At 41.9% G+C, this 26,141-nt stretch overlaps 1 protein-coding gene across 4 annotated transcripts in view; it reads right to left on the bottom strand.

The window, feature by feature from the left end:
• The window catches only part of Cttnbp2 (cortactin binding protein 2), a 156,442-nt gene that overhangs the window by 67,608 nt on the left and 62,693 nt on the right, over nucleotides 1–26,141 (bottom strand). For 3 of the 4 annotated variants that reach the window (XM_006991232.4, XM_042272818.2, XM_042272819.2), the window contains exons 3-5: nucleotides 21,250–21,471; nucleotides 6,593–8,228; nucleotides 565–768 (exon numbers count right to left, since the gene is read on the bottom strand). In XM_006991232.4, the coding sequence (XP_006991294.1) occupies nucleotides 565–768; nucleotides 6,593–8,228; nucleotides 21,250–21,471 (2,062 nt within the window). Of the gene's footprint in view, nucleotides 1–564; nucleotides 769–6,592; nucleotides 8,229–21,249; nucleotides 21,472–26,141 lie in introns of those variants that run through there. The other variant, XM_042272820.2, reaches the window with a different exon arrangement.

Raw genomic sequence — 26,141 nt, 5'->3', positions numbered from 1 at the left:
ACTAACTATAAATTATTCCAAGAACATCCTTCCTATCTAGTAAAACTTACCCTCACTGTAGCTTGCACTCAACACCCTAATCCTCACAGCCTGGATGCTCTGCTCTTCTTCCTTAGCATAAATCAGGGTTACTCTGCCCTGGCAGGAGTGAGCCCAGAGCCACAGCTTGACTCTAATGGGTGATTTATAATTGCTATGTGGACAATACCTTTTGGTGTGCACAAATGAAAATTTACTTTGCTACTTGCTCTACATTCTACATTAAGTAAGTACATAATTAGGCCTTTAAATATTCATAAGACTTTAAAACTCATGGGAAAAAAGATTTACTCGTTCCTCCCTTTAAAAGAAAAATGGAATTCTAGTGGATCTTTTGCTCACAACAGTGAACCCAGTGAATCAATCTCCTTTGGTCTTCTGTCCTTTTACAAGTGTGGTAAGGTAAGAGCTTGTGTTTTTTCTTTTTCTTTTTCTCTTTCTTTCTTTCTTTCTTTCTTTCTTTCTTTCTTTCTTTCTTTCTTTCTTTCTTTCTTTCTTTCTTTCTTTCTTTCTTTTTTTTTTTACCTGTATGTCCATTCTTAGCAGCAGAATACAAGGCAGAATGGCCATCTTCACAGGAGTAATTTATGTCCAGTCCTTCTTCATTAAGCAGCATTGATAATAAAGTGACATTTCCCTGGGCAGCAGCTTGCTGAAGAAGGGTAGGCCTGCCAGCCAGGGGGGCAGGACCACCACTCATTAACAAAGGGGTTAGGGAGGGTGACCAGCCTGTAGGTTAAAGTGACCCTAGTTAGAGAGTAGGAGGGACAAGAGAAGACAGACACTACCATTCTTTTTTGAATCACACACAGAGAGACATGAAACTATATCCCTACAAGATCAATCTGTTAATACGCTAGCACAAATCCATACTGTTATGTTTGACCTTGTATCTGCTATCCATTAACGTTCATGGTGACAAGTTATTTTTAGTTGTGAGGCTGACATAAATTAGGAGTTAAATGATTGGTATTAGTCAAGTGACGGGCAACCAAGATGGCTGCCACGCATCACAAACTTAAATTTCTATGTGGAATTTGAGAGCATTTTGAATTTTAAAACTATGTAAAGGTTACCTCAGTTTCAATACTGATATGGAAACATAAATCAAGTAGGTATAAGACAGCACAGTATTTAGAAACAGTTTCTTCAACAATGTTTCCAAGACAATTACTTTACATAAGCTAGAAAGTGGGCCTTACTTTATCAAGGAGTTTATTATGTTCCTTGAATTTCCTTATTTGGGAAACAAATAATAAATGTTAAGAGCTAAGAGCAATACAACAAATATAATTTGGCTGTATTATACAACAGCACAGGGTGACAAAACCGCTTTGAAAATGACCGTCTCTCGCCATCTGCACAGCAGGACTAACAAACGTTTTAACTGGCCAACAGAGCAGGACACTACCATATAGCTTTAACAAAAACTGTAAGAGTTATCATGGTTAGACAGTTCTCATCAGTATTTAGCAGCTTTAGAAGAGAATCTGTTAAGAGTGTGAAGTCGGCTGCATATAGCCTGGAAAATTTTCTGAATCCTTCCTTGATCAAAAGGCTGTAAAAACAGTAAAATACAAATGTTTATTTAGTTGGTATTTGTGTCTTTTCGGCTTAAATACATGAGAAAGTCCCAGTACTTTTAAGTAGTGCTACACATAGGTACACATACATGCTCCTCTGGGCAGACTTTCCATGGGTACATGTAACATTCCCTTCAGCAAGAAGCAACGCATGGATGCTTTTTTTTCCCCTGTACCAAGGTGTTAGTTACACTAATATGAATGTAATAGTCAATTCTTATGATTAATGCCAAGTTTTGGGCCTCAAATTCTTTCAGGATATACTAAAAGATTACATATCAAAGAAATTTCTCAGAATATTTAAAATTCTTTATAAAAATAAATCAAAGAGAGGCCATTTATGCAACTAAAACTATACTGAATATAAAAATCTTGATATTGTATTTTTATAACTAATTATCAGAATCTATGGATAATTTATTGTTTTATCATACCAGGGCAGCAATGACAGACAAGATTAAAATTTTTATAAAATTCAATTATTTCTCAAATACTTATAATATTTCCCCATTGATATTGATAAGGTCTTCTTAGAAAAGTAGTATTTTTACTTCATACTTACAAGAAGGCTCCTCTCTGGTACATTTTACCTTTTGTATTTTCTTAAAAACAAACAAACAAAAAAACAGGCCCACAAAAATTAAATCAGTACTTATTAGAAATGGATGATAGACAGAAAATTATAAACACCAAGGCCGGACACCTTGACTGTAAAGCAAACACAAGCAATAGGAAGGCATCACACTACTGTCCCCAGCAGAACGGGGGCGGGGGTCTGCTTCATGCTTTCCACACACACACACACACACACACACTCACACACACACACGCACGCAGGCACACACACACACTCTCACACACTCATGTGCACACACACACTCATTCTCTCATCTCTTTAGATTTCATTCAAGGAATCTTGGTTCTTGATATTCTTCCATGAATACCAATGTGTACACACTAAATTTTGCTATTCTTTAAAAACTTTGTTTTCATTTTTCTTTTTCTTTTTTAAGCACAATTCTAAGCTTTAGAGAAGACAATACAAATACATATTGCTAATTGTTTTATATGGAAATATTCAATTTTATATATATACATATAATTTTCTGGAAGGCCCCACTGATGTGAAAGGTAAAATGCTTTATTCAAAAATATTCTTAATCTTTAGGTCATGAGGTATCATCATTCTGCTTGTTATATTCAGAAGAAGCTCTATCAGTTTCCTTAGAGGACTGAAAAGCATTATTTTTAAAGCTTCATAAAAGAAATGTGCTTTGTAAATATCACATACTCTTAAATGTCAAACAAATGTTATGTTTTCACTCTCATTTCCAATTTTTTTCCTAGCACAATTTATCTTCATAAGTCCTGTTACAAATATGGGGGAAGTAAAATCAAAACCCCATCACAACACTAGTATTCATCTGAAATTCTCAACAACGAGAGAACAGGTCATGTCTGGTTAACTGGATTAGTAATGACGGAAGAGCCCCGAATCCACACAGCTACTCTACGGATGTTAGACATTCATTCATTTGTGCAGCATCGTAGGCAGACGTTAGTAAAGGTGAGGATTGTGCACCGCAGGCCACGGAACAGCGGGGACATGCAATGGCAGAAGAGGAGGGCGGAGGACAGCTTCTGGCACCAGCTTCAGAGGGTGGAGAGGGTTAAGGTCACAGCCCAGACCATTCTTGTTTTCTGATTTAGCTCTCAAGCCAATCATAGATGAGGATACTTTAAAGGATATATGTAAGGAAAGAAAAAAGTCTGAACCAAATGAAATGTTTACAAAGTAAATAACAGTAACAAGAAAAACAATGACAGAAAAGAAACAGAGGAGAATGAGCAAGGGCTTGGGGACTCGGCTGCCCAGAGTGAGGCCTGATTCAAGCTTCTTCATCTAACTGTGTGTGCTCACTGGACAAGTTCAGAAGGAGTGAGAACTTCTAACTCATTCAGAATTTAAAGCTTTATTTTAAAAGTTCACCGCTTGCCACCAGGTTGCCTCTGGTTAGTGCAATTTACAATGCAACCCATTAAACGGGAATCTTCTGTCATTCTAGCCTTCTTCTGGGCTTTCATATCACTTAGCTGCTAGACACAGAAGATGACAGACACAGGAGGTCTCAAGAGAAAGATCCTGGGGCCTAGGGCAGGGAGGACCAGACACTAAACAGTCCTACCCATCAGGATAAGTCAGGACACCCTTCAGCTGGGAGGTAATCTTAATTTTGTGTCCAAGAGTTTAAGTTTTAGATGGCAAAGCTAATAGCTTAGAAATAATGTCTCTCCAGGATTAGAACTACAGAAGGGCAGAAATTAGCTAAATTTGGCATTTGAAACTCAGTTCAAACAGCTTGCTCACGTGCTCATGGAAAAGGGGAACAGATATCTGCCAGGCACCTGTAGGTACTTGCTGTCCCTGGGCCTTGTTCCTAGCCTCTGCAGCGGCATCAGGGGAAAGTTAATGACCTCCCGTGGGCTCCTGACCTGGAGCGGGACAAGCTCATCTAGAAACAGCAAGGTTAAGAAGCAAGACGGATGGAGCTGTGGAGCTTCCTGGCTGATGGGTGTGGTGGCAGACACTGCAGTGGAGCTCAGTGGAGCACTCGCCTAGCATGCATAAGGCTCTGGACTGGACCCCCAGCACCAGCAGACCATCTTTAAAACAGGAGAGTTGGAACAAGCTAACTGCAAGGCAGGGGAAATACCATCTAATTTGGGAAGTTCAGGATGGTCTACACCTGTAGTCGAATTCTATAATTATACAAGTATGCATCGGTCTAACACTTTCGCCCTCGGAGCACACAGGGAGGTGTGTACTAAACACCTGCTGAAGGACTAAGACCTCTGGTGCCACCCTTCTGCCCTAAAGAGGCACACCTTATAATCAACTCAGCAGAAGCCTGCTATTCCAAGGGCTATCCTGCAGTTCTGAGAACTCTACGGCCAAATGAGAAAATCGGGAAACAGGAAATAAGAAACCAGTTTTACATATCTTCAATGGTGGCTGTTTCATCAAAATCTCTATTTATATTCTCCTTGGCACCTCAGATATTCACAAAACGCTTTTTTGGGGGCGGTGCAGGGGGTTGGCTTCTTTATCAAGAATTCTACCGAACACAAAATAGGTTGTTTGGGCAAATATTTACTAGATTAGGAATTAGCCATCTTTTAAAACTGAACTCCAAACCCTGTGGAAAGAATGCTCTGCAGTCATACATGCTGCTTTTGAAGCTCCTCTGTTGAAACTTAAAGGGTGTCTGCAGCTGGACTCGGGATCACAGTGCCCACGGAGGCAGCAGCCGGCAGAGCCTCAAGGTATTGGAGACGGCTCTATGGTATAAACAGAACCAGCTGACGACACTCATATGCCCTGGGAAGTGTTGTCTGTCATGTAGTCTGTACGGTTACAGCAGAGCGCTGTGGTGGCCCCAAATGACTTTGGAGCAATGCTTTCCAGCATCCCATAGGGCTTGGGGTCCATTTTTAGAGTCTTCTGGATGGTACTAAATCTCTCCCTTCTTAGGGCAAGCTTACCTAGTGGGAAAGCCAACATGATTCCAAGCAATGCCAAGAGATACAACCATTTTGGAGAAGAAAAAAAATAGGAATCTCGAATGCTTATAAAGATAGTGTAAAAGGACCCCAAGGTCAATTCTGAAGCAAATTCTCAAAAGTGCTATGAGCAACACCATTAATCAGGCTGTGATTACTCATGCTGCCCCAAGTTCACTGCCATGCCTTGATATGTGATGGTCTCTTAGACACCTTCCAGCTAACTTCCCAGTGAGCAGGACACACTCCAACTTAAGGAAGAGAAAACTTGTTCAGTTATGGGAAAGATCATCAAAAACACAATTATATACAACAGAGCCTCAACTCTAACACTGATCTTCAACCCCAAAGTCCATGCTGCTTCTGGTTCTCAGTTTGCCCTCGAAAATGAAAACAACCTCCCCCACAGCTGAATTTCAAGGGGGACGGCTTGCATTTAGAAGCATGCAATCTGAAGCACTTACCTCCTCAAGGGCAGTGCCACATGCTTTAAGTTTTAAATGTGATGCTATTGAGATTTCCTTTCCTTTTCAAATCCTTCTCTTTAGAGCCCAAAGGATCTACCAGCCCCAACATGTGATCACAGCAGCGGCTGCTCAGAGTAGCTATCAGGCTTTGACACCAACCATGAATCCACATTAGCCATGCTAATAAAGAAAGCAATGCTTCCACAAACCATACACAACAAAAAAGAAAAACATCCAGTCCTTTGTGCAGCTCCCATATTGAGCAACTTCAGGATACACCGTTGCGATGGGAACTTTAACAGTGCCCATGTGGGGCAGAAGCTGTCTGTGCTCAAGTCTTGGAAGACAATGCCCTATCAAATGGGGTACACAGCATTCAAAATAAACTAAACTTAGAACTTATAAACACTCACGGTCCTTTGTTGAGGGTAAGAAGGGAACACTCATACCAAACTGATATTAACCTCCTATCTCTTAGCTACAGAACAAACCCCATCAACCTGCTAATCCAGAGTGGTGTGAACAGTGACTTGAAAGGATTTTTCTTATGCCCTCCTAGAGGGAACAAATTGAATGCACACTGAGGATGATCCATTAATACTGAGGTCTCGTGAGACAAGTATTTGATAGGAAGGGATGCTCTTTCCTCCCCTGGAAATGTTTTAGTCTCTCTAAAAATTAATGGTCTTTGTGTGCTTCAAACCACTATTTTCAGGAAAAGTGCTTAGCATGATGAAACCACAATTCATAGATCAAGATGAATCACCATCACCCCAGAGCCTTAAAGAAAATTTAAAAAAAAAAAGGAAGAAAGAAAAAAAGGGGAAAGAAATGGGGAAATGGGGTTATTAAAAATGTTTCAAGACAATGTGAAAGAAATTAAGACAAGTGAGAGAATAGGCCACATTCTTTAAAAAGGGTGTAAGATTTCAATCCCTTTACCTGATGCTGTTACCAGGAGGCTGTCTGAGGCACCGGGGCTACCGGATGAGGCACTAACAGGTATTATGGAAGAGCAAAAGGCAATGGTGGTGGGAACGACAAGGGAGGAGCTGTCTGAACATGCAGGTTGGTTCAGTCCAGGGATTTCAGCAGGCCAGGCACCCACCTGAGACGTGGCCAGGGCCGAAACGGGACAGCCTGCGGGTGCCACAGTTAAATCTATGGATGGTTTTGGTGGCAGCTGAGGGGAGGATGACTTAGGGACGTTCTCCTCACTGACTACCTTGGTCCCTTGTGGCACCGTGGAGGGAGGCGAAGCCACGATTTTGTTATCAACTTTGGCCCCTGCATTGGAGGCCCTCAGTTGGGGGTGTGGTGGAGAAGGAGTCTGGGAGAGCCCTGGCTTTTTGGGAGGGATAGGAGGAGGATTTCCTCTGTCAACCCGCGCTGCCCCGGGAGTCTTTAAACCCGTTCGACCGACTGGAGGACAGGTGACGGCATCCCCTCCTGGAGACGTTCCCGGCCTTGGAGAAGCACCTGCTTGAGGGCTGGTAAATCTCGACAGTGCTTGGGTCACAGTATTCCGGGCTAGCTGCTTGGCCACTAGGTTGTCCCGACTTGTAGGAGAGACATCTCTTGAGGGAGGACTTTGGGTGGTATTTCCATTCTGGTCTGGGTCATTTGCATTGCCCTGAAATCTAAATCTAGCCGCTTGGATTCGTGGGTTGAGACCTGGATGCAAAGGTGTGTTGGCACACGGTGACTGTAAACTGTGCACAGGGGGAGCTTGCGAGTGGTTCTGGGGAGCTGTGCCTGGTGTCTGGGCAGGGGCAGGGGTAGCGCTACTGGGGGTCGAGGGTGTGCTATTTGACACATCAGGAACGGAGCCCGTGCTTGGTCCATTTTCCTCAATTCTATTTGCACTTGGTGGTGGGGCAGGAGATAGAGAAGGGCCCAAGTCACTGTGGGACGCCTGCCTGTCAATACCTGGCCTGATCAGTAGGGCACTGGGGGCCACGTTCCCTTTTGTGTTTGCAGGAACTAGGGCGCTCCCCGTGGAAGGCTTCATGGGCACAGTCAAAGGGGACTTCTTCACAGGGTCAGTGCTTTCTGCCACTGTATCTGTCTGGCAAGCAACAGCCCTGGTGACAGGCCCTTCTGTCGCCACGGATACGGAAGCCAGGCGCCTGTCTTTTGTCTTTCGTGGGAGGGAGATGCCTGGCTTGCTGTCATTTCCCCTTTTCATCTGCTCCATCGTTTTCTTCATCTTGTCTATCTCCTCTTTGAGGTTAGTGGTGTGTGCCTCTTCTCGGCTCAGCTTGGCACGCAGCTGTTCCCGCTCCGTATCGAACTCAGAGAGCTGCTTCTCCAGCTGGGCCTCCATTCCCGAGCTTCTTTGTTTCTCGGCTGACAGCTGCTCTTCCAATTCGCCCGTCTTCTTCTTCTCCTCCTCCAGCTTCACCAGGACCTCCTCCAGCTTCTGGGACTCCTCTACGACTTTGCCCGAGAGCTGCTTACACTCCTTCACCAGCATCAGGACCACATGCTTGTTCTTGCCCCTCTCCTCCTCCAGGTGGGCAGTCAGCTTCTTGTGCTCCTGTTCAAGGGCCTGGAGCTGGAGCTTTTCCATTTCCAACTGGAAGATATTAAAGGGAAGCCTGGATTAATAGACACCATAGTCTTTGTAGCACAGAAGGGCTTTTTGTTAATTTCTGAACAATGGCATGATTTGGGTTAGCAAAAGTGCCACATTTTGTTATGATTTTTAAAAAGATAATATTTAAAGTCTCATTAAAAATTAGAAAATTGCTGTAAATGGCTTTATGAAAAATACCTACATTGCAACAAAAGGGAATTGTTTTAATCTATTAAAGTGAACTACAGTTTGCAAGAGAATAATAGTAGGATGCTTCAAATCACAGCGCAGAGTTCAAAAGGGGCTGTTTTGATGAGTAGAGATAAGTGAGAGAATGGGCGTTATTTAATGAAGGTTCAATGGCTGGAAATTATGAACTGATCTTTGAATATGCAATCAGAGTACTTAAATTCCAAGCCCCATATTTGCTAACCATTTTATATTGCTAAGTTATTTAACCTCTTTGGGCATCTTTTGATGGGCTGGAAGTCATATGAAATCATACGTAAAGAGGTTTTTTTTTTTTTTTCAAATAAAATTGTAAAGAGCTAGCAGATTATTTCATCAGAACTACAGTCATCACAAGTGAGCCTAGAGACTGACCTTGGCTGTTACTTGGATCCTGATTTACAATTTAGCTACTTTGGCCTTCCTGGTGTTTCTTGAACTTGGCCTTACCTCTTGCCTCAGGGCCTTTGACCCTGTTGTCCTGTCTGCCTAGAATTCCATCACACATCTTCAGGAGGCTCTCCTTCACAAAGAATGCTATGTACTTCACAGAAGTAACCAACAAGCAAACCCTCCAGCTACCCTGCTCATCAAAATGGCTATGCATGGGATGGATCAGCTTTTTCTTCAGCAAAATGTATTGGCTGCTCATGGAGCCATGCGACCCAGGCTCTGTGCTGTTCAGAAAACAAATACTTTACCAAATGATGAACACAGAGAGTGAGCTTACAAAACCTTTATGTCCTCACATTTGGGGGGAGGGCACTGGACCTGGGGTTGTATGCATAATAAAAGTGCCCTACCACTGAGCTACACCTCAATCCTGAGGGCAGACTCCTTCATATTCACAAAATCACCCAGCAGCAGCAAAGATTGGCTCCTTTCTTTCCTTCAGGCTTCTGTTCAGCTGTAACTCTCACAGTGAGGCCTGTTGTGCTGGCTAGTTTCATGTCAACTTAACACAAGCCAGGGTCATCTGGGAAGAGGGAGCCCTAATTGAGACAGTACCCCCATAATACCGGCCTACAGCCCGTGGGGCATTTTCTAGGTGGATGATTGATGTTGGAGAGCCCAGCTTACTGCAAGCAGTGCTATCCCGGGCTGGATGAGCAAGTCACGAGGGGCAAGTCAGCAAGCAGCACTCTTCCAGGCCTCGGCATCAATTTCTGCCTCAAGGTGGTTGGAGTTAAGAAACGGCAGGTGGTAGCCTTAGGAGTGGGAGCCAAGGGGCATGGCAGCAGCAGCGGAAAGTCGCTCACACCATGCAGACAGCACTCTTGTAGAGGGTTTATTAAGAGAAGGGAAGAAGAGATGGAGAGTTCCCCTCTGGAGATAAAGGCTGAGGAGAGAGGAGGAATGAGAGAGGAGAGAAGAGATGGAAAGGGGGGTGAGAGGAAGTACAGACACAGCCTCCTAGGAAGAGAGGGGGGAGGCGGGGGAGGAGAGGGAGGGAGGGAAAGAAAGGTGGGCAGAGCCCACCTCTTTTTTTTTTTTTTTGGTTTTTTTTTTTTGAGCTGAGGATTGAACACAGGGCCTTGTGCTTGCTAGGCAAGCGCTCTACCACTGAGCTAAATCCCTAACCCAGAGCCCACCTCTTAAAGGGGCCTTGGCACATGCACAAACAGGCTACACAGGATGACATTGTCAGGACCCTGAGAGGGGCCAAGGTCCCGCCTGCTTACTGGCAAGCTTCCCAAGGGGCCAGCCAATGTATAAATGCCAACACAGGTTCCTTCCTTGAGTTCCTATACTGACTTCTTTTGGTGATGGACTTCGATATGGAAGTATAATCAAAATAAACCCTTTCCTTCCCAACCTGCTTTTGGTCATGATGTTTCATTACAGCAGTAGAAACCCTAACTGAGATACTTGCTTTCACCTCCACAGAAGAGAAAAGTCCCTCTCCCATTGTCTGTATCATTTTTGTTTAATATCTACCTGCCTTCTCTACAGTGTGACTTCATGGGGGTGAAGACCGAGAATCATTTGCTAAGTCCCCCAGACCTACAGTAGTGGCTGGCACAAGGTTATACTTAATAAATTGTTTAATGAATGAATGTTGTTAGCACGGCTGCTCTATGATAACTTCCTAAAATAGTCTTTCTGAATGTATGCGCAACATATATAACTGCATCTTATTAATGGCTATTTATTATATAAAATAATGAGCTTCATGGTACTTTCATGTATGCATACATAACCCTCTTTAGTCAAACTCATCTCCCATTATCTTCTTTTGAACCTCCCCACCACTGATTGCCTTCCTCTTCCTAAACAGTTCTTGTCATGGTTAATCTTTGAAGCTGACTTGGCTGTATTTAGAATCAGCTAGGAGGTGTACCTCTGTGCCTGTCTCTGGGAGTATTTCTAGACAGGAAAGCTCACCTTGAGCAGACAGCACCGTCCCATGGACTCGGGTCCGAGACTGGACAAACCAGGGAAAGGGGGAGCAGCTGACCACGGACGCAATGTGACCAGTTGCCTCATACTCCTGCTACCCTGCCTCCTAAGACAGGAGAGACACTGTCGCCCAAACCATGAACCCAAATAAACCCTCCCTCCTTCAAACTGGTTTCATGAAGAATTTTGTCACAGAAATGGGAAAAAGAAATAAATATTGTCTTCCTTATGATTTCATGTCATTTTTAGAAATCCAGACTCTACAGGAGGGAAAACATTTAAGGTTTGTCTTTCTGAGTTGCCTTAGTTGGTTTTACATCATGCTCTTCAGGTCATTTCACTTTCTTACAAATGACGTCAATCCATTCCCCTTCCAGGCTGGAAAGTACTATGTACATATGAGGCCAATCCATGTCTTAATTGCTCTGAGTAGTGCTGTGATGACATGAGAATTCCATATTCTGTTTGCTACCTTAGATTCCTTCAGGAATTATATATGCATGAGTTGCATTATTCTCATACGTTGTAAAGATTGCTTATTTTCTACTGAGAAGTGTGTGTCATGAAACTATGAAAGATTAAGGATACACCATGGGCAGGATGCAGCAATCAGGTTGGCCCATCCACCTCGCTTGTCCAATTAAAGACTATTCTGCTGGTCCAGACAGTGCTTCATGGCTCATAGAGGTTAAAGTAGATTTAGCTGTTTAGAGATGAAGAAAGGCCATTTTATCTCCTCTAGATATTGAAAAGACCATGTGGGCATAACTTACTGAATTTTGTATTATTATGATTCACAGATACTATGAGGCTTACCAATTGAAGATCTATGGCAATCCTGCATCAAGTAACAGTATTAAGGGGACCATTTCTTCCTCTCCCAGTAATTCCAATAATAACAATTCCAAGTTGTGTACAGTGTTTTTAGATACAACACAAACTTAAAAGACTATAGAACAGCATAAAAAGATGTGCATTCTTTGGGAAATAAAAAGATTTACATTACTTCAATATTGTCTACAGTTTAGTGGTTTAAACACAAGCTTGAAATGTATTCTCAGTAAAGTCAGTACTTGGTTCAAGTCAAATTTCAGCCACCTACAGCAGAGGAAGGAAATGTTCTAAGGACTGACAACTTTGGGCAGCCCTACTGTGTTCTTTCTGGGAGAATCCACTACTCTATTGCTCTGACAGTGTCATGAGACCATAGGAAGACCTCTGCTCAACCAGAGGTCACAGGTATTATTTATTTTTGTTGTTTCCGTGTGTGTGTGTGTGTGTGTGTGTGTGTGTGTGTTCTATGTGTACATGTTTACATAGGTGTGTGCATGTATTCTATGTGTGGAGGCCAGAGGTCTATGTGGAAATCTTCTTCACCCATTCTCTACCTTATTTTTTAATTTTTGTTTTTAGATAGAGTCACTCATTAAGCCTGGAGTTCACTAATTGGTCCAGACTGACTGGCCAGTGAAGTCCAGGGATTCATCTCCCCTCTAGGGCTGGGATTAAAGATATATGCCAAAAGACAGACTTTCACATGGGTTCTGTGAACTAAATTCAGTTCCTCGTATTTGCTCAGCAAGAACTTCATTAAGCCAGCTCCCCAGAATAAGACTTACTGATGCTGAAGTGCTCTGTGCATTAAAAAGCAGCTCCTGAACAGTGCTGAGGAACCGTTCCCAAACTGGTGAATAACAGTACAGTTAATTCTTAGAATAACACTCTAAGATGGATGGTACAGACCTGTAATTCCAGTGACTCTAGAGGCTAAGGCAGGAGGAGCTCAAATTCAAGGTCTGCCTGGTCAACTTAGCAGACCCAGTCTCAAAAGGAAAAGTGGGAGAGGGGACTAGGGTTATGACAATGGTAAAGCACTATGTGAGGACCCAGGTTTATATTCCTAACCCCAGAAAAAATAAAGAGAGTAACAGCATGCCCTGTTGTTCTGTACAAAATGTTGGGGGTGGCACTTTCAGTAGAACAGGCACAACCTGAGGAACAATAGTGATGTATATAGTGTATTTATGTGTGTATTCTATTCATAAAGGGGGTCTCTTAGAAAATTTGAGTCATTATCGGCTAATGCATATTTAAACCATGAGAAATCACAAAATAATAGGTTGCCACTAGAAAGCACAAAGAACTATTAAGGGAATGTAGAAAATGGCCCTGGTGGAACATTTTTATAATCTCAACCCCTGGCAGGGCGAGGCAGGAGGATTGGGGATTTAAGGTGAGGCTCAGCTGTAACAACAGAAGAATCTGAAGCCAGTCTGGGCTATGTGACATCGTGTTTCAAAATCAAACAAACAACAACAAAACCAAAGAGAAGCACGTAAATAAATAAATAAACAGAAAAAGTAGGCAAAGTAGGGATTAGTCCTGTGGTTCAGTAGTAGAGTGCTTACTTAGTAAACAGAGGACAGAAAGCCTGGGGTTCAGTCCCAGCACCACCTAGAGAAAAATCAGTACCTTCTATGCTAATTTCAGTCAAAAGTTCTTATGACGATGTTAGACAAGACAAGAGCTAGGTCAATTTACAGCTCACTCTTAAAATAGGAGTTTTCTAATTTATTTCTGAAGGTCAAAGGAAAATGCTGGAGTATTTTAAAAGTTAAATGTGGTAAAAGGCACAGGGAGAGCCAGAGGGACGGGAATGGGGTGGGTGATCAACACACATTATATACATCTATAAAATTCTCAAACAGTAAAAGAAGGGTTACCCTGAATTTCATAAAACAGCTAACTAGAGGGAAATTGAGTGATTTCCCTGACCACACTGGCAACCAGGGTCAGAACCACGAGGCCCACTCCAGGCTTGACCACACTGGCAACCAGGGTCAGAACCATGAGGCCCACTCCAGGCTTGACCACACTGGCAACCAGGGTCAGAACCATGAGGCCCACTCCAAGTTTGACTTGCTCTCTTCAAGTCAGCTTTCCAGGCACTGCGAAACTTGACCATGGCATTTCTTCACTATAGAGCACCACACCTTATTTCTTTTATGGCTTTTCTCTTCTACCTCAGAGTCAAATTTGAGAAACAATCTAAACTAAAACATGTAGCTCATCTCTGATATTTATACCCCAAACTCCACTCCTATAAAAGTACCCACAGACCTTTTGTAATTACTCTTCCATCGGGAGTGTCTCTTCAATTCTACCTAGACAGCAGGACAGCGACTCAATAGGGGCCACCATCGCTCACTCTTCTCCACTGTTTTCAGCTTCCTTCACCACTCACTACAACAGACATTTCAAATCATCACCTCTGTTGATGAAATGTTACCAATGGCTGCTCATAGGACTCCTGGTACACCTTCATCGATTCCTTTACCAAGAAAATTCACTCACTGACAGAATGGCTCCCACCTGTCCTACATTCAACTTGATTCTTTCCAGGCACCTCTTGGACTTCCTACATTACCTATCACATTTCTCCTTACAAATATCAAACATCTGCTCTGTACATCTTCCCATCAGGACAGAGCACACTCCCACACCTTGTGTGTGTTTCAGAGATGAGGAGATGTAGTGTCAAGTCTGAGCCCAAGCTTCTTCCTTGTGTGACTTTGCTAGGTGATCACTAGAAAGATTGGTTCTGTATGGTTTCCTTATTTGCACAATCGAGTACAATAGTACACATATATTAAACAAGAATCACAGGAGACCAGTGTTTTAGGCTCCTGTACCAAAGTGGAAACACAGTACAATGTCTTATCACCAAACGAAAAACTGACCTATTGAGCTCACCTTCCAAAAATAAAGGATCAAAGAAAGGAAGGCCAAAGGCTCAGTGGCAGAACACATACCTCGCATGCAACAGACCCTGGGTTCAATCACCACTGCCCATCAGGAATAATGAGGTCTGACTCCAAGTATCATCTTCCTGTCCTCACCTTCCAAGGAAAGTTAACTTTGGAGCAGCCAATTGGCTTCTGCTCTCTTTACTTTTTCTCTGTCCATAAAACAACCTTCATTTATTCAGCCATCCATCAGTCATTCTATTTTTATAGAATAAACTAGAACTGAAAACAAAATCAGGAACATTAAACCACTGTAATTTTATTCTTCTACACATGTAAGCACCGAGCATAGTGCTGGCTGTTAAAAATGTTTTCAATTCATAATATAATAGCTAGTTGTGATTTTTAGGAATATGTGACTGCATATTTTCTTTTTTAATTAGACTACAAGTTAGAGAACAGACCACATTAAACATATTTATATATCTAAAGAAATAAATTGGATACGGTATATTTTGACAATCACAAAATGTGTCACAGGAAGTTTTACTACCCATAATGGAGAAGTAATGCTGATTGAGATAGCTCTTCTACAAAAATTAATAATAAATCCTTGAAAAAATTATGATGATTTGAAGGATCCAGAGAGGAAGGAAGAACACAGTCAGGAAGACAACGAACTCCCACCAGGAAAAAGCCACTAGCACTAGATGGGACTGGCCTTGGTCCAGCCCCTCTCTGGGGCCACAGCCTATCCTGCTGGCACTAGAGGTACTCATCTCGGGGTTCCGGAACTTGGCCATCATGCTGAGGCCTTGGGTTCAATTCTCAGCATGAAAATTTAAAAAAGGAAAAAGCTTTGGTTTTTCAATCTTAAACCTTAAGAAATGACAAACTAATCAAACAAAGAGAAACACCGAATTATGAAGGGCTTCTGCTTTTTCTAGTACCAACGACTAGGTCAGAAAACAGAGAATATGCATGTCTTGAGAGCAGGAGATCCCTAGATGTCTGTGAGGCCTCGGGAACACAGCACAGAGATGATGGAATAGCATGCCCTCTGGAAGCAGAGACTGCCAGTATCTAAGCCAGTAGGCTGAGTTCTTTGGATGCTCTGTGGTGTCACTTTGCTTATGTCTAATGGTTGGTGATAACATCAGGACTTCATAATATGCTGTGAAGGCTATTCTCAGTTGTCAACTTGATCATATCCAGAATTAACTAAAACCCAAGCAGCTAGGTATGCCTGTGAGGAATTTTTTTCTTGATTAAATCATTGGAAGTAGGAAGACGCATTTTTAATCTGGATCTTTTGAGGTGGGAAGATCCACCTTTAATGTGGGTCACAGCTGCTGGCAGCCTATATAATGGACATTGAAGATGGAGCTTGTTCTCTTTTCCGGCTTGCTCTCTCACTGTCCCTGGCAAGTCCATCCCTTTATTGCCATGAGAGTCTGTTTCTTTGGGTTTCTGGCATGTGCTGAAGACCATCTGAGCCATCCAGCCTCATGGACTAACAGCTACTCGATCTTGGACCTTCTGTTGGTAGACAGCTATTGTTGAATTGGTTGACAGAATGCAAGTCACTTTAATAAATCTGTGTGTGTGTGTGTGTGTGCGTGTGTGTGTGTGTGTGTGTGTGTGTGTGTGTGTGTGTGATGTGTTCCTCTAGAGAACCCTGACAAATACTTAAACTAAAGATCAAATGAGCTAATGATCTAGGACACAGCATATTTTTTTTTGTTTGTTTGTTTTTTCGAGACAGAGTTTCTCTGTGTAGCTTTGTGCCTTTCCTGGAACTCACTCTGTAGCCCAGGCTGGCCTTGAACTCACAGAGATCCACCTGGCTCTGCCTCCTGAGTGCTGGGATTAAAGGTGTGCGCCACCACTGCCCTGCGACACAGAATATTCTAAAAAAATGCCATCTTGACATAGCATATCTCAGAAAAGTCCTTTAAGCCTTCTGGATTCTATTATACACTCCTGTAATCTTTTCATCCTCTCCAGGGATGCCTTATTCTATCCTATACTAACTTTTTGTCTCAGCAATAAAATAGTCTCATTTAAATATATTTTCAGTGTTAAGTATTGGCTTAAATGTGAATCATCTGAGTATTAGTGATGTCCTCACACGTCAGTGCAACAGAACATAATCTACTTAACTGTCTATGGTGCCCAAAGACTAGCTACTTCTAAGAAAATAAAAACTTGTGAACTCCACTTATTTTATTACCAGATCTAATGAAAATCTGTATATGATTCGGATATTGGGACTATATATCAAACTAGAAAGTAACCACGTTTCCTTAGTCCCAGTGCTGCCCACTCTGTCTCATCCTCTCAGGTAGGGGCCGAGGAGCTCCCCAGAGCAGCATCACCGGGCTCTTTAGCACACAGCAGTGCACTGTGTGGAAGAGCCTGACGGACTCAGTGAGAAAGTTGGTGGTGGCTCTAAGAATAGCACCCAGACGGGAGCCATAAATGAAGAGGCACCAGGCCTGTGCATTCAGAGCAGGAAGGGAAAACACTGTAGGTGTGAGCTCAACGGCCATGTAAAGGCAATTATCTCTAATTCACAGCAGAGAACACAGAGGAAAATAATGGAGTCCATTTATAAAGTGAGAAAGCAGACTGTGTGTTCTGCCTTTCCACTGTCTAAAGCTTCCAATATTGTACGCTAGTATTCATCGCCTCATTACCCGGCCTATCTGCTCAGTTCTCATAAATATGTAGCTATGTATGTTAAAGGGTCGCTGTTTTCCTTCTTCTATCTCATCAAGCCTATAGCTGCCAGTGTGAAGTTGTTCAGCAACCCCTTCCCTGTAAACCTTTCACGAGAAGGAAAGCAAGTCCTGGGAGCTTGGGTTTTGCTGCTTTCACGGACGAGGCAAAAACAGCTCATGTGAAAATCCCAGCTCAAACCCACAGATCTGAGACTCCTGGGTCTCCTTCATAGCTGCCTTGCAATGTTCCTGGGACATCAAAGTCTGTTTTAAAATGCAGTAAGACATTATACAAAAAGACCCTGGAATGAGCTACAATTATCCTTCATGTACAAAAGTATGGTAAATACTCTTCCTAAAAATGTTGTTATGAATGGCTGTCCTCCATGTTAGTAATGGAAAAACATCTAGAAAGCAATTTAAAAGACAGTTATATGTGTGTTAAGCTAGCCATTTCACAATGAAACAGCACTGAATACAAATGGCAGGATAAAATGCAATTATGCAAACCAGGAAGAAAGGGCACACTAAAGAAAATAAACAGAATAATTTGGTTTGGTGCTTACTTGTTATTTGTCTAGAATTAGAAATCACTTCCTATAGAAAATTCTCTGCTTCATGATTCCACTCTACAAGGTCTGAGTATGTCTACAATCACTTTCCTGATCTTCCATGAGCTGAGGAAAGGGTATGTGGCCTAAGTTTGACCCTCCCATGTACTTGGTGTGGACTTCCAAGAGGAAGTGAGTGAACTGAAGAATCAGGGCCAGGGAGGCAGACTCAGAACCTTATGCAATGAATACCCAGGGCCCTTCAGCATCAGCAGGGCAGAAGAACAACCCCTAGTGTCCAGCTTCTCAGCAAGAGTCAATTGCTGCCAACTAGCTCTGTGGAGAACATTTGTCCATGATAGTGGTTAGTTAGAGCACATCCCCTAATTCCCCAACCATACTGAACCATGCTGCGAAATGACTAACAATTCTGTACCCCAGTTAGTATATACAATTACCCTTTCTGCCTAAATCAAGGCCTACTGGTGCCATGTGCTTAACACTAAGGCTTGTGCTACACACACTCAATGCGACCAAACTAACCTAATTGTGCCCAGCTGCTGCCTTAAAGAAACTATATCTAATATAGAACTAAATTGTCACTGGCCAAAATATCACGTCTCTGAATTTCTCAAGATACAATTTTGGCCTATTTTTAAAGGTTTTGCTCAGACTTTCTATTCCAGGGATAGAAATCATACTTTCAAAGTATAAATAATATATTTGAAAATACATGGATTTATTTTCTTTCCAAATGTCCAAATACATTAGAATGAAAGCTCTATTAAAAGATGAAGAACAAGATTAAAAAAAAAATCGGACCCCCAAATTTCGTTTCACCCTGTGTTCCTGGCACAGGACAAGGAGTAGATTACTCCAGGCAACATTCCCCATGCTGGCTACTCATTAGCTTATCCAAAGAGGTTTTAAAGGCTCAGCCTATTTGCCAGATTGACTCCTGCCCAAATTTCTCTGGCACACAAATTACCAAACAGTTAACTCTCCGATTAGTAGTCTCAGCAGGAGCCAGCACATGCATGAGCACAGAGCCTCTTCTGCGCCTTGCAGGCCCAGCCACAGCAGCACACGGGCCAAATGTCTCAGAATTACCAAAGAGCCGTGCCAGTGTCAGATAATAAACACTGGAATCACAGAGCAAGAGGCCTTTGCCTTCAGACTTCCACCGCGACAGCGAAGCTAAGAGCGAGCTTTAATGAGAATAATGGATGTCTCAAACTACAGTTTACTTTATATAGAGGGAGCTGAAGGCATTTGGTTAAAATATTTACTTTCCATACTAAAGGTGACAGATGATTTTCTTGTTACGAAAAAAGGTGACTTTGGAGTTTCTGGTTTTATCAGTATTTTCTTTATAACATACAGGGTAGAATATGAAATATAAGTCTTTTTCACACATTGCAATCTGCTGGAACAGAATATTCTTTAAACACAAAAAGCAGTAATGTCCACACAAGTGCCCTTCACTGAGACTTCACAGCCAACGAATCTGACCATAAAAGGACTCCTGTATCCCATTATACAGAGGAGGCAGGCCCACTGGCTCATTTTATATGAGCCTCTCTGGGCCCATAGGACAGGACTATTTCCTTTCACTCCCAGCCAGGTTGGAAATGACCCAGTCATTCAGAAACAAACAGGATGTACATTGATTAAAAAAAAAAGTCAGCTAGATAATAAAATCTTTGATTCAAGTACAAATGGGTACTTTATTTTCTCCTAAAAGTGAAATGCTAAAATCCAGAATGTAAGTAGAATTTTGAAAATTACACATTTCATATAATAAACGAAGAGAAAATAGTTTAAGTTTTCATAATGCAGCACAAAATCCAGCAGAAATCATTTATTATTATCCAGCTCATTGGACATGTTAAGAACATAATTGAAATGTATCCTCTCCAAGAAATATAGATGACTTTCGGTGACATCAGCTACAATGCACTGGCTTCTGCTTGTGCGGTTTGTGGAGAGTTTTGAAAACCTCCAGGGACCTCAGTGGTTATCTGAGGGATTGGTGGAAGGCTTGCCAAGTCCAGAGGAAACAGGGTTTGTTTCCTATCATGGAGCATTCGGCTCTCCTTTACTCCTTTTTGCCAGGTGCTTTATTTTTCTGCCATGTAACATCCTGATAAAAAGATCTGCTTTTATTCGGGGTCTATAGGACAGTGTTGGTGTTCCTATGTTAATGAAGGATAGAATTACGGCAAACACGCACAGCTTAGATGATAATGTCATAAATATTTATAGTAAGGCACATTCGGGCTACTGTCTACCAGGTGTTAAATGTGGGATGTAAAGAACTCTTGGAAAAGGACAGGGGGAGGAAACACCACTTTAGGCTTTAACGGTGGCAGGGAGAAGAAACCTTCCCTTTTAATTCCAATTCACAGCAGAGAGCAGCAGAATCTCTGACTTCCCGAATCTACTCAGAAAGGGAACAATGGTTTGGGCCATTTATTGGGACAAAATAGAAACTGCTATTTCTTTATGGCTGACCACAGTGTGTGTGCGTGCATGCGTGTGTGTGTGTGTGTGTGTGTGTGTGTGTGTGTGTGTGTGTGTGTGTGCATGTGTGTGGTGTGTGTGCGCGCATGTGTGTGTGTTTAAATTAGTCTTCTTTGAAGCATATATTCAAGTGTAAGAAGGGTGACTGTGCTGGGGGCAGGGGGAGGAGACTTGTTGAAGTGAGGACATGTGCCAGCTAGAGTTCTGCAGCCACGAAACCCCAGAGGTGGGTTTGTCACCAGCCTGGCTTTAGGAGGCCATTTGGTGACAGCCATGCAAACTGTCACTCTATTCTCTTCAGCTATTTTCATTTTTGTTAGGAAATAATAGAAAATGAAATAATAAAAACTTCTATTTGTAAATTTTGATCTTGTTTTAGATTATAGAGTCTCATGTATTACTCAGGATTATCTCATCTTTCCATTCTCCTGCCTCAGCTTTCCAACCGCCTGGGACTGTAGCTATGACCCACCATGCCTGCCTGCAAAGAAGCATTTTAAATAGATTCGAGAAAACATAAGTTGGGGTTGCTTGCATATGATTGGAGGGTCCTGGCTGAACTACAGAATGAAGCCACTTTGTGGCCAAGTGCATTTTACTGCATGAGGGACATGAGGCTCATTGTCACCAAATCCATGTTTTAAAGGAAGTATTAGACATCCCCTGAAAGTATTCATTTGTCATACTTTTATGATTTAGTTATTTTTAGTTACATTTTGTACTTCTTAGAACTTACCCTCATCCTTCATTAAAAAAAAAAAAAAAAATGTACTATTCAGCCACCGGCCACCACTGAGATGGTTTTGGTGTTCCTCTGTGCCACAGGAAAAGCAAGCGAATGTCTCCGTACCTTTTTTTGCCTGCTCTCGGCGGCAGCCAGCTGCGTGGACATCCTTTCTTGCATTTTTCTGCAGTGGGCCATGACGGCTTCAAGAATGGAGAGCGGGTTGGTGCATACTGGCTTCTCTTTGTCACCAGCACCTGCTTCATAGTCTCTCTGGAGAGCCAGGAAGGGGTCGTTGAGATTGAATCTCCCATACCGTTCCTGGATAAACACCTCCTTCCTGCGAGCCTACAGTGGAGAAATGCATTAAAGGGATAAATAGAAATAACAGAAAGACATTTATCCAGAGCTTTGGAGATGTCATTTCTGAATGGTACTCAGAGCTGCCATAAAGGGTGACAGTGTTGTCAGATGGTGAGCCCAGAGCCAGAAGGACCCCAAGCCTGACAAGCCTAGCAAGCCATTTGACCTGTCTCCAAAGTTTCCTCACACTGTAATTTAGATCTTGGTTGTCCCCAAAGACTCACATGTGGAAATCTTGGGGGCCTAAGGTTTGATGGTACTGGGAGATAGGATTTTTAAAACAATGTTTCTCAGCCTGTGGATCACGACCCCTCTGTGGGTCCAATGACCCTTTCACAAGGGTCATCTAGACCATCCAAAGACAGATATTTACATTGCAATTCATAATAGTAGCAAAATCACAGTTATGAAGTAGCAACAAACATAATTTTATGGTTGGGGGTCACCACACATGAGCTACCCTGAAGGGTCACAGCATTAGGAAGGGTGAGAACCACTGCCTTAGACAGTAGAAGGGAATCAGTCTACTGGAGATATGTGCTTGAGGGCGGTATTAGGGCCAAGATTCTTCCTCCCCTTTTTACTTCACTGGCTGACCTCGGGAGGCAACCAAGTCTCCTGCATAGTAGATTCCCACCTTGATGTGTCATGCTGCCGTGACGGTGGTCAGACACCTCTAAAACTCTGGTCCACAACACGCCTCTTTTCTTAAGATGACTGTCTCAGGTATTTTGTCATTGTTAGGAAAGGCCAGCCACTGATGTTTTCAGTGGCCGGAAAACTGCTCAGTGGGCAAACAGTGCCCGTTACACAGGCAGGAGGACTTGAGCGTGGTCCTTAACACCCACAGTCTGAACCATGGGTGCCGCACACAGACCATGACCCCACCGCTGTGACGGGCTGAGACAGCTGGATCTCTGTTTGTTGTTGTTTCCAGACAACCTAGCCGAGAAGGCAAGCCCAAGTTCAGGCAGATGATGGGAATATGGGAATAATGTGGAGAGCAATAGAACAGGGCATTCAATCTCCTCTAGCCTCTGCATATGCGCATGCACGCGTGCACAGGGGCATGCACACACAGGAGTAAGGGTGGATGGGGGAAGGGAAGAGACACAAAGGGTGACAGAGAGTGAGAGAGTGACTATGAACGTCTTTTACACTAAAAATGATGCAGATGAAACATTCCCAGAATACATTACTCCTTCAAGGATCTGAATTATAGGTGTAGTCTTTCCCAGTTTAACATAAAATCCATGGGGCTGTAGAGATGTCTTAGTGTTTAAGAGCACTAGCTGTTCTTCCAGAAGACCCAAGTTTGAGTGCCAGCACTTACAGGGCAGCTCACGGCCATCTCTAACTTGAGTTCCTGGGGATCGAGTACCCTCTTCAGGCCTCCTTAGGCACCAGGCAAATGTGGTGTATATATATGGCAGGCAGACAAAACAGCCATACATTAAATACATAAAATGCTTAGAAAGTTTTAAAAAATAAAGTAAAATTCATGATGATTGCCAACTATACTCATGTATCAAATTATTACATTGTCTCCCATAGATTTCCACAATTAAAATAATTTTCAGACAAAGTAAAATTAGAAGTTTTGATAATTAAAAAAACAGGAAAAATTATACTGACAGAATTTATATTTCAAATGGTAATCAAGCTAAGTTATAGCCACAAATAAATTTGCTATTTTTTTCTTCCTATCCAGAAAGGCATTGTAAGGATATTTGATGAACACATTAAATAATCTGTAAGATTATTTATATAAGAAAATATATTTATACTTTGTAAAAATTTATCCAACTCTAAAGGCCTACAGAAAAATTGGGAAAGTAAAATTATATTCTTATTGTTGGAGGGCATTAACATATATAGTTCACAGGATCCCAGGAAAGACTGCAACCTCATTTTACTCCAAATGTCAGCCCATCAGTGACAAAATTAATTTCACACTTATGTAATGAACACCAAATGCAGTTTTCTATAAATAGTCTACGATGGTCTTTGCATGAAATGGAAAATAGCAGTAGAAATATATCGAAGACTACCCACTTTCCCTGATTCAGGTCATTCTGAAATAGCTACTAAAAACATTTACGGACACTGGAAAAAAATTACAATAAATCAAGACTAATTTGCTCAAATGTCAAATGTTTCCTCAAGAAATATTGCATATAGTTCCCTACTTTAGCACAGCTGCACAGAACTGAGATTTTCCATTTTTTGGTGACCGTCAGTGAGCCAAACCCAGATAAATACAAGTGCCTTGTCATGGGGAAATCTAACATTTTTTTCTATTATCAAATTAGATTAAAAAGTAAAAAAGCATAAAAGGTTCAGTTTCCTTAAACTGCCTTGCAGTAGCTTTCAGAAAATAATTTGAAATTTAAAAATAACAAGGTTTGGGAGTTAAAAGCATTTCATGCTACTAGGTTCTTCAAAGTCAATTAAATAATCAATGCACGGGTTAAGTATCACTTCAGAGATGCAAGTTCGAAATCAAAGCCATTTTGTACTTCACTCCCCCCCTTACTATTATGTGATGCATCACCCCTGGATAAACCTGGGTAACCCTGTGGTTTTCCTAACTGCTATTATCTGATGGAAGTCTTACAGTCATTTTTATGCCATACAGCAAGCCGACAGTCATTATATGGGAAGGAGGTACTATGACAGTCTCTCTCCTTTTCATCCAAGTTGTCCCCTCTCCTTTTTTCCCTCTCTGAGTGGAGAGCACAAGAGGTGGGTGTCCACGGGAGATGAGGGAACTATGGGTACCCCGACTAGTTCCTTACCATCTGAGCATGGAAACTGTGCCGAGCTTTCTTCACGAAGGACTTGGTGACTGTGAAGGTGACTCCTTTCCCACTGTTGGGACCCTTCCACCCAGTTTCCTCAATGTATGCCATGATCTAAGACACACTACCTAACTTCAAGACTCATCATGAAGTGGAACATTTTGTTCAAAGACCATGAGAAATCTCAAGGTGGCAATGTCATGGCATTCCACTAAGTGTGGGGCTCTTCTGAGTGTGGGGACTGTAAGGCAGGAAGTCAGCTCTGTCTGTGCTCCATATGATGCAGCATTTGAGATCCAGCTTCCGTTGAGTGAGGTCCATGTTTTCTCCATGCTGCCATAGCAAAGAGAAGCGGTTCCACTTCCATGCTGTCATGTCCACCTGGACTCTGTGAACTGTTCATTCATCTTGATTCCTGTAAGATGACCTCAGTAGCCAACATTCTACTTTCACAAAAATAGCTGCTAGTTCAGCCCTACCTCCACCTGGATCACCAGATCTACATCATCTGTAGTGAGTCATTAACACGGAGAGTTCTGTATGTTATTGGAGGTTGAACCCAGGGCCTTAAACACACTAGGCAAGCACTCTTCTATCAAAAACTATATCCTCAGTTCTAAAAAAATATCGACAAGTTTTCATTCAATTGTTCAGGCTAGCCTTGAACTTGTAATCCTTCTTGGTCTCCCAAGTAATTGTGTTTATGAAGTCATATTCTCTCTTTTATTAATTTAAATCAATTCTCTCCCTTGACCCTCTCCCCAAGACTGATGGGTTTTGGCTTTCTTCAGTGATCTCTATCTGCTGCAAAGAGAAGTTCCTTTGATGAGGGGTGAGAACAGCATTTTCTATCACAGGAGAAGCAACTAAATGAGGTCAGACCAACAGCACAATTCTCTGAAGAGCAATGATTCTTTGATAAAAATTTTACTCTGGGGGGTTAATGTTCAGTTCCATAGCACAATGCCTGCCTAGCATGTGTGAGATCCTGGGTTTAATTTTTGTGACCAAAACCAAGCAATAAGAACACTCCATGTTTAATTTCTAACAACTACATTGCTTGATATTCTTAGAGCAAATAAAATTTAAAATTCAAAACTAGATTTTAAATTTTTTTCTGAAAATGTGCATCTTGTCCATCCCTTCTGTAATTAATGTTTACTTGCATTTACTGCTCAAATTATACACACTTTTAGAATATTTATTGGCCTATGTGGGAAGGGGCATGTGTGCTGCATCTGTGGAGGTTAGGAGACTAGTTATAGGAGTTGGGTCTTTCTTTCTACCATATGGATCTCAGGGAACAGAACCCATGTCTTCAGACTTACTTGGCAAGCATCTTCACCACTGAGGCATCATTCTGGCCCCCAAATTACATTTTAACAATCTATTTTTTATTACTGAACATCAATTTTATTACTACACTTACTCATAATAGTAGCTTAAGTAATTTCTGAACACATAATATATTTTTAAATCTGAGTGACCTTTTGATTATTGAGCTAAAATTAATTTTTAATCATATAAAATATGTTTATTGAGAATACATTTCCAGTTTTGCCCAATAGCTTTTATAGTTTGAAAATATTTAACACAATTTTTTGCTACTGTGAAATAATTTTGAGTTTTTATTGTATTTAGCTTTATTTCAAAATTGTTAGCTTTGTCTACTATAGCAAGATATGGAATCTATTAAGGTGTCTCTTAAATAAATAATAGGAATAAAGAAAATGTGATATGTACATATGCATACAAAATATATTATTCTGACATAAAAAAAATGAAAATTTGACCGTTGTGGCAATGTGGCTGGAACTGGAAGACATTACATGAAGTGAAATGAGCTAGAGAGAA

Source organism: Peromyscus maniculatus, chromosome 3 (assembly GCF_049852395.1).
Source record: "Peromyscus maniculatus bairdii isolate BWxNUB_F1_BW_parent chromosome 3, HU_Pman_BW_mat_3.1, whole genome shotgun sequence".
Taxonomy (NCBI): Eukaryota; Metazoa; Chordata; class Mammalia; order Rodentia; family Cricetidae; genus Peromyscus; species Peromyscus maniculatus.
This window is presented reverse-complemented; position numbering and strand designations above follow the sequence as displayed.